General features: G+C 36.4%; 1 protein-coding gene across 1 annotated transcript; it reads right to left on the bottom strand.

The window, feature by feature from the left end:
- Nucleotides 1-4,176: 4,176 nt before the first annotated feature.
- LOC117121767 lies at nt 4,177-4,497 on the bottom strand. Its single transcript, XM_033267077.1, has one exon. It carries the CDS (start codon nt 4,495-4,497, stop codon nt 4,177-4,179), a length of 321 nt encoding a protein of 106 aa, XP_033122968.1.
- Nucleotides 4,498-9,391: the final 4,894 nt, after the last annotated feature.

Raw genomic sequence — 9,391 nt, 5'->3', positions numbered from 1 at the left:
GTTATTACTACAAGCTTGTATGGACAGCTGTCAAAAGCTGCCCACACTCATCAGGTACAAATACATAGTGAGTAGTCAGTACAAGAATTACATTTATGCTAAGAGATAAGGCAAAGATACGTTGCTATGGTTCCTACCATTGTGTAGCTGAGGTGTTAATATTGCTTAGTTGTTACACAATAGATGCTTTTTTCTGTGTCTTAGCATGAGGTTACCAATTCATTTCTGTTGTTTATTGTGCCTAATTTTGGTTTACAAATTATGAAATACTTTTCCATCAGGCACAGATTACACTTGTTTTGGGCCGGATAGTATGGCTTGCATTTGGCTAGGATTTTCCATTTTAACGAGTACAGGATATAGTTATCTTTAAGGGTCAATATTCAGGCCCGTAGCCAAGTCATTTCAAGGGGGGGGGGGGGTTCTCTGGTGTGGGGTCCAGTGGCCTGCCCAAGGGCCCAGGTGTGGTCGGGAGCGAAGCCCCCAAAACCAGAGCAGTTTTTGTGTTTAATGGGTCTATATGTTATAAAAGCAGTTATGTTTTGAAAAAGATCTATGTAATAAAAAGGTGGTAATATAATAAAATTAAAAAATATTTTCTGAGAATTGGCATGTTTAAATCACACCAAAAGACAAACCCCCTCCCCTCATCGCATAATCAATATCAATATACTCAACACATTTATTATTATAAAACAAAAAAAGATATTATATATAAAGTAACTTACAAAGAATTATGTACTGTGCTTCTTTATAACATATAAACATTTAAGAAATGTTGTCTTGTTTTAATTTAAATAATGAATCTTCCAGTATAAACAAATAGTAGCTGCCTGTTGCAAAATAAAGTAGGAGCTGAACTTCTTGACTCGATCATCTTGTACACTGAAAATAATACCGTAGTATACTATTTTTACTACATGACTACAAAGGCACAAATATTATCAATACGTTATCTGACATCATGGGAACCTAAACTTCAGTTACAATTATTTGTTTTATACTAGGCATAATTCGAAATTATTATTTTAAGACTTTAACAATACATACTGATTAATAATGTCTGAGATTTGATGCATATTTTAGAATTAATAATCGTTTTTAGTATATCTTACTCAATATTTATTGTCTACCAAATGAAAAATGAATTATATATGGATTTTTAGAATTACAATTTCTACAATATTAATCTTGTTTTTATATAGATAAAAGTTCAATAAATAATGAAAAAAACGAAATTCAGCGCGATATTTTCATTCCAATCAATGGCGTTTGTAAACATGTGACGTGCATTGACGTCATCGTCGAATCCCAGGACTTTCGACGGTAAAATCTGCCTAGGTCCCAGGCCAACCGATAGTAATTAACAAAATGTATTTTTGTTAAATATAGGCCTATGGCGCATCCTGTACATGCACTTTAACTTTTAAAACAAAAGCCTAGGGCTAGTAGTACGTCCTACTGTACTTAGGCCTAGGCATACACTAGTTTGATGTCGTCAGGGTATAATTCTGTCTCTACGCGACGAAGAACGCACGCGAAGACGTTATCCCAACGGGTCGTCTTTTTAATGAGGATCAGTTCAGATTGCGTTGCGTCGTCTATCGCCACCCGGAAGCAAACGTGAATTCGTCGTGCGATGGTCGTACGACGCAGTGAGTGTCCGGCTTAAATGAACGAGGAGCAAACCTAACGCAGCCTAGCTAGTCAACATCTAGGCTAGGCTAATTGATTTTGAAATCAATAACCCATCTTAAAGGACTATCAAACTTCCTAATTTTGTGACTGGCTATAATGACTGGGATGGACCATGTTGATTTACTAATATTTTGTTTTGGATGGAAAAAGGCGAGTCAATTTTCCCAAAAATGCTCCATTAGCAAATAGTTTACTGTGCGCTATGGACAGTAATATAGTATGGCTCTGTGGAATTTACAAACCACACAATCCACAATCAGGTGACTAAAGCTTGGTTCCCACTAGGACGCAACGCAGCGACGCAAACGCGACGTATCGACGCAAAGTGACGCAACGCGAGGGTATTGCGGCTTCCAAGTGGGAACCGACGACGCAAACTAGGCAACGCAACGCAACATCGACGCTACTCATACGCAGTTCAACTTTTCGTAGAGTGTTGCGTCCCTTGCGACAGCAATTGCGTCGATAGCAGAAATTCAAACCGGTTTGAATTTTACGTCAACGCAAGAGGCAAACGCAAGAAAAAGCCTCATCTGCGCACGCTCAGTCAATTGCAAAACAACAACTGGGTCGTCTCAAAAGGAACGTCATCATGGTTTCCACAAAGGAGTCAGAGTTCATGGAAATTGTGCGAGAATATCCCTGCCTTTATGATAAAGGCAGTGAACAATTTTATGAAGTTTAAATGTTTCCTTACAAAATGTGTTTTCTTTACTTGTTTTAAACCATTTTATTTTCGTTTGTATGTATATATGGACTGACAGTGATGTGTGTGTATGTATTGTATATTTACTTATCATTTACCATCTTGTATTAATCCAATGCAATTTTATCTTTCCTGGGATTTGCTGCAAATATTTTTTATTTCCAAAGTAGTTGTTGATGTGAATATACAGTATAATGTTGCCACTGTATACCTAGAAAACTTTTGTGTACAATACAGCCTTGCCTAGAGTAAATTTGTCGTTCATATTTCAGAGTTATTTACCAGTTGCCAATCAATGTGTATTATTATTATTGAAAATAAAATGTAAAAAATATTTATAAAATTATCTTGATTCTGATTTTCTGGTAGTTCTGCATGTACTGTAAAAACAATTTGACGATGACATTAAAATATTTTTTAATTCCCTAGGCTAGATTTTTTAATTTAGAGGAATACCAGGATAGGTTAACACACCACTTCAAGTTGCACAACATATCTGTAGTTGCTACAGAAATTTATCATAGGCCTAATTCCAAAAAATTAAATAGGTCTATTTAAGTAAAGAATACAAGAATTTTTCATCAATACAGTACTAGATTTAGATGTTGTTTCTTTAATGTAGTGTTAATTTAATAAGTGACAAACCATAATGAAAGTAGCACAATACAGTATTTCTAGATACTACAGTATATGTTAAATAACAAACATTTATTATAACATACAAACCACTGATCAAAAATTGTCATAAACATTAGACATTGCATATCTCTTAACATAGAGACTAACACTCCGATCCTAATATGGATCAAGTAGTACCATTTAATCTTATATATATAAATTTTTTTGCAAAGCAGATTTAGCCTTTTTTTTAGCAAACCCATTTGTATCAACTGCTAATAATGGTTTCGAATAAACATAAAACTTTAGTGGCAAATTAGCACACCCATGTCACGAACATTTCAGAAAAGTTTTTTTTTTTCAATTTTGATTATACCCACTGCTGCCTCAATATCTCAAAAATAAGATATGTATATTTCTTCTTAATTACTGTATATACAGTTTACATTCACCAATAAAATGTTATTTTTTCTGCCCATCTCTGATGATCTTAAAAAAAAAAGTATAAATAAATATAATAAGCTACCATATGGTTTTGATTTATCAATTTAAGTCAAAATGTATGTAATCTGTCATAAAAAGAAATTATACAGTAATTTACTTAACGAGTGTTCATGTTCCATCTGGAAATCCATGAGATGGATGAAAGACTATGTCTTTCGCCCACAATAAAAAAATGTTTCATTTTGCCATGTTACTGACCCATCTACAGAGTTTACGTATTCACGCAGATTGTCTCTGATCATTTTAGCATCAAATGAATAGTTATTAGCATGATTTGCCTGTAATGCTCCCATGCTGTTGTCACCTTCTACCACATTGCACCACTCTCCTTCTTTAAGCTCACCTCCATCATAGCAGTCCACAAAGCCACTTGGGCTGTACCTAGCATTTTCTGTTTTTATTAAGTAGTTATGCAAACACAACGTGGCTTTAATAATGTCATCAACTGTGCTAATATCGGCACGGATTGGGCGACGGAATATCCTCCATCGTGCTGCTAGAATCCCAAATGAATTTTCAATTGTTCTCCTGGCTCTTGAGAGCCTGTAATTGAACACCCTTGATTCGAAGGACAAATCTTTTCCGGAATACGGTTTCATTAGCCAGGGTTTGAGGGGAAATATATCATCCCCCAAAATATAATATGGTCTTTAGTTTTCTGGTACTGGCAAGGGAAATGTGCCATTTTGAAGTTCTTCATGCAACTTTGATCGATTGAAAATGCTGGCATCATTCATACCGCCATAACTACCAATATTGACGTAGGTGAATGCATACCTGGCACCACATAATGCCAAAAGAACAGACGAGTGGAACTGTTTGTAGTTATAATACATTGAACCTCCGAATTTTGGGCATTCAATATTGATATGTTTGCTGTCAACTGCTCCAATGACATGAGGAAAATTCCAAGTATCTTCATAGGCTTGAGCTATGTTTTTCCAATGATCGGAAATGTGTGGCATTGCCATACAGAATAAAATGGTTGCAACACACTCCAGATTGCTTGGCACGTCTCTCTGATTATTTTGCAGACAGTGGATCTACCAACCAAGAAGTTAAATGACTGTGAACTCTGTTGATCGCCAGTAGCTAGGTATCTCAACATTATTATTGGCACTGATTGGTTTCCTTAATTTTGTTGTTTTTTTCTCCAGAAGATGTTGTATTAAACTCAACTGGTGATCGAACCTCTCAGGACTCATACACAGGCATATTTATTTTACATAATAATAATTATAGGTATATTTAAATATGTATACATTATTATGTATTCATATTTATACATTATTATGTCTATATAACTCATTAAGTATTGTCATAATTATGTTGTTACTATTGTAATCATATCATTAGATACAGCTAATAATATGCCTTTTTATATTGTTATTATTACTATTAATATTATTTTAATATTCATATTTAATGCAGGTTTCATTATTTTTATAATGTATGTATTGTAAATGTAAAAAAAAAATACAAACGTCAACAATTTAAAATACTTTAATTTAACCAAAATGTGGTTTTAATGTGGTTTAATTGGGGCTGAGTTGACTGCTTGGGTAAGGGAAAACAGTAGGCCTCCGCTGGAGGTAGGCCTACCACCACTGCACTGGCTTTTTCCCTTCTTAAAAACCCTCACTCATTAAAAAGATAATGTTGGCACCTAGACTTATAATAATAATAATATAATAATAATATGTAATCATTAGGCTATGAGTAAAATTCACATATTCAAATTTGCAGAGGTTCATTAAAGCTAGGCACCAACAATGGAAATATTCACAGGATGCCCTAGCGTAGGCTTAGGCCTAGACCGCCTATGCCAGGCTTTCCTACTCTACTAGGCCTAGGCCAGGCTACTCACCTGAACAAATATTCTCGGTCGGTGGCTTTCAATGATAAGAATGTTGTTTTAAACTGGCCATGTAAATTTCTTTCTTGAAATATTTCACGCACCCAAAATCGTCTCCTTTGTTTAGTCTTATTCTTCTCTTCCGCTTCCATAAAAGATACAGTAGGGTCTATACATATTCTTGCAAATTCTCTGTCGTTGTTTTTCGGCATGTTGTCACTTCTCAGAAGGGCCTACTGTCGCGCGCTGCACAGTATTTTGCAAAGACATCGAATTTCCCGCTCACCCTGCGTCGTTACGTCGCCAAATGGGAACCATGTACTTTCTTACGTGTTGTGTTGACGCAACCAAGCTTTACAGCGAAATTTCAACTTTTCGCAAAGAGGGGGGTGCGACTTTCTTGAAAGAGCATATTCTTACGTTGCGCCAGTTGCGTTGAGTGTACGTCCTAGTGGGAACCACGCTTAAATAGCAAAACTTTAGCTGAATTTTGGTGGATTAAGTCCGGCAAAACTATGGCTTCGTTTGGTGGCGACATTTACTCTAGATAGACGGCGACCGGTTTTGTTACCGGTTGGTACATTTCTTACAAACATTCAGCCAAAGGCCAGTGAAAGATAAAACGGCAGCCGGGTTTTTATCGATGTTTGCCATCCTTATGTGAGCCATCGAAAAGTCATGGTTTGCAGGAGTTGCGTTCAATATAAATCTCTGAACTTCAGAAGCTGAGATATTCTATGAATGTAGGCTTGTATCGCTAGCACAATTTAAAAACGGGTGACCAAATTATGAATTAGGTGCTAAATTTTGATTTAATGCTGGGTAAGTTAAAAACAGACATTCTGTCGGAGTGGGACTCATTCAAAAATTCGAGGGGGTTCGCTAGAAAAGGGTGGTTCGCCCGAACCATAACTCCCCCCCCCCCACCCGGCTGCGGGCCTGAATATATATCGGCTAAGAGTTTTTGGAGGGGGGGGGGAGGGGTCTTTTTCCTGAAGTTACTGGTTGTATCTGGTTTTGAATGTGTGCTCTGTTAGTCCAATATACGTTTCTTGGGTTTGGTCGTCATATCTGGTAACTGTTGCTTGATATATAACTCCTTTGGTTAAGCAGTTTCCTTCTAATGGGCATGTTACATTTCTTCTGCAATTACAATTAGTTTTTTTAGCAGCGTCTTGTTGTGGCTTGAAATTATCTGCTTCATATTGCGCATACAGCTGTAGCTTAATTTCAAAGTGTTCTGGTTAAATATTTTTCTGAGCGTGTGGTTTGGAGGGAATGATGAATCAATGATACATAGGAATTATGGCCTATGTTGGTTGAAACATTGTCGCTATACGGTGGGTTGAACCAAATGATTTTACATTGTCGATTTCGACTGTTTCGGTTTCCTTTGCGGGTTGGTTGGTTTGCGGGTTGGATTTGGGTTCTTTGTATAAGTCGTGTATTGTCGTATAGATAAGGTCGAGCGTAGCATTTCCTCTCGTTTTACGGCTGACAATTTGTTTCGTTGGAATGTTACGGATTGATCTATCATTCATGTGATTAAAGTCCCCCATAACTATGAATCCGGTTTTCGGATATGTTTACGTAGAATCGCGTCCATAAAAAATAAACAATGCACATGGACATGTCATAATCATGTCATCGCGTCCATACAAAATAACAATGTACATGGACATGTCATAATCATGTACCTATTGAGGGTTGTAGACGACTCCAATTGAAATATTTGATATCTTACGTGGGAGGCGTTTTGGTCTTACTGTGATCCAAACTCCTTCTAAAATTGGTCATATAGTTGACGATATGACAACTTGTTAGTTCTATATCCAGTTCTAGTTCTATATCCATTGTATCGCAGTACTAAATCCCTCAAAGATTTTACAAGATTTAGCACACCCCCCCCCCACTTTCATACCAAGAAGCTCATAATCATTTGGGTGAACTGGAATTATTCTGAATGCATTTTCTATATCGGTTTTAGCCATGAGGCTTCCCCTACCAAATTTCTATATTAACTTTGCATACGCTACTGTTTGATAATAAACCGATGTATCTGCAATACCATCATTTATTGAGGACCCTTCAGGAAAAGATAGACGATGAATCAGACGAAATTCGCCTGGCGTACTTTTAGGAACCAGCGCCAAAGGAGAGACTTGCAGATTTTCAAAATGTGATATGTCAAATGGGCCCGCGATTCGAGCCTGTTGTACCTCATGCAAAAGTTTGTTGTTTAAAACTGTAGGCATATCAAGTGCTGACTTTAAGTTAGCCGCTTCTCGAAAAACTCTTTTACTTTGGTATCCTATTCAAAAACCCTCATTAAAGCCGTCTCAAAGAAAGTCTCCTTTGACATGATCATAACCAATAAGCATTTGATTTATAGCAAAGTAGTTAATTGGAGTGAACAACTAATTTTTTGTTTAAACGAAATGAATTTGGTGACTTGGTTGTGTCTCTCGTTTCATCAGGGACTCTGATGCGATCAAATCTGGATTTGTAGTTGCAGATTCCTTTAAGCTGATAATGCTAGCAGATCCCTTCCGGCAATTTTGCCCGTCCTTTGGGGAGTTGATTGTTACGAAGGTAATGCATAGCTAGCGTCTTAGTGGCCCGATTAGTACCATGCACTAGGTTATCTGTCTTATTTTTTAAGAGCTAAAGATAAGGACTCCAAATAAAGAGTATCACTCTTTATATTCCAAGGCCGATCAGCAATTTGTCTCATCCTTCTAAATTGCCTATCATAGAATAAAGCTGCCTCTAACCCACCTTTTTGATACAGATTGCTGATTCCTTGCATGTAACAAAGCATCCTAGGTGCTTCATGCACATGTGTTTGGCAATACGTAAACATATATACATTGAAAGCTTCCATCCATTGGTCCAGATTGTATACAATAAATAAAATAAACAGCAAGCCCAGCTGGCTGCCTAATGGAAATATCCAGGTCAGTTTCTAATATTGTGTACAATAAATAAAATAAACAGCAAGCCCAGTTGGCTGCCTAGTGGAAACATCCAGGTCAGTCTCCAACATTGTATACCATAATTAAATAAAATAAACAGCAAGCTCAGTTGGCTGCCTAATGGAAACATCCAGGTCAGTTTCTAATATTGTATACAATAAATAAAATAAACAGCAAGCTCAGTTGGCTGCCTAATGGAAACATCCAGGTCAGTTTCTAATAGTGTATACAATAAATAAAATAAACAGCAAGCTCAGTTGCCTACCTAACAGTTGCCTGGAAACATCCATCCCACAATGTACTGTGTATACCTAATTATGAAATTAAACATTATGTAAAAAGATAGGCCCAATCACCCTAAATTAATTACGCAACTAACCTTCGACGGGCAATTAATATTGCTGCCCTAATTGAAACAAAAAAATGTTCATACCTCTGTCGTTCAAATAAACAAATAATAATAATAATAATAATAATAATAATATTAATAATAATAAATTATTATTATTAGGCCTAATAATAATAATAATAACATTAATAATAATAATAATAATAATAATAATAATAATACGATGAATAACTGGATTTTTAAATGAACAAATACTACTACTACTACTACTACTTCTACTGCTGCTACTACTACTACCACTACCACAACCGATACCACTATCACTACCACTACCACTATTACCACTACTATTACTACTACTACCACTACTACCACCAAAACCACCACCACCGCCACCGCCGCCGCCGCCGCCGCCGCCGCCACTACTACTACTATTAATACTACTACTACTACTACCACTACTACTACTACTACTACTACTTCTACGAATACTACGAATATAACTACTACTACAAATACGAATACTACTACTGTACTACTACTACGAATACGAATAACTAGATTTTCTCATTTTTACATTAGATTTGGATGCACCTATAATAGTTCTACCTAAATTTGTCCGGGCAGGCGATGATTTAGACATTTTCTGCCAGAGTGGTGATGCTTACCCTGACCCAATACTTAAT

Source organism: Anneissia japonica, unplaced genomic scaffold (assembly GCF_011630105.1).
Source record: "Anneissia japonica isolate Jap-2015-1 unplaced genomic scaffold, ASM1163010v1 scaffold3436_len560460_cov161, whole genome shotgun sequence".
Lineage (NCBI taxonomy): Eukaryota > Metazoa > Echinodermata > Crinoidea > Comatulida > Comatulidae > Anneissia > Anneissia japonica.
This window is presented reverse-complemented; position numbering and strand designations above follow the sequence as displayed.

Coding starts and splice junctions, on each gene's coding strand:
- LOC117121767 (XM_033267077.1), bottom strand. CDS start 4,497: ATGGCAATGCCACACATTTCCGATCATTGGAAAAACATAGCTCAAGCC.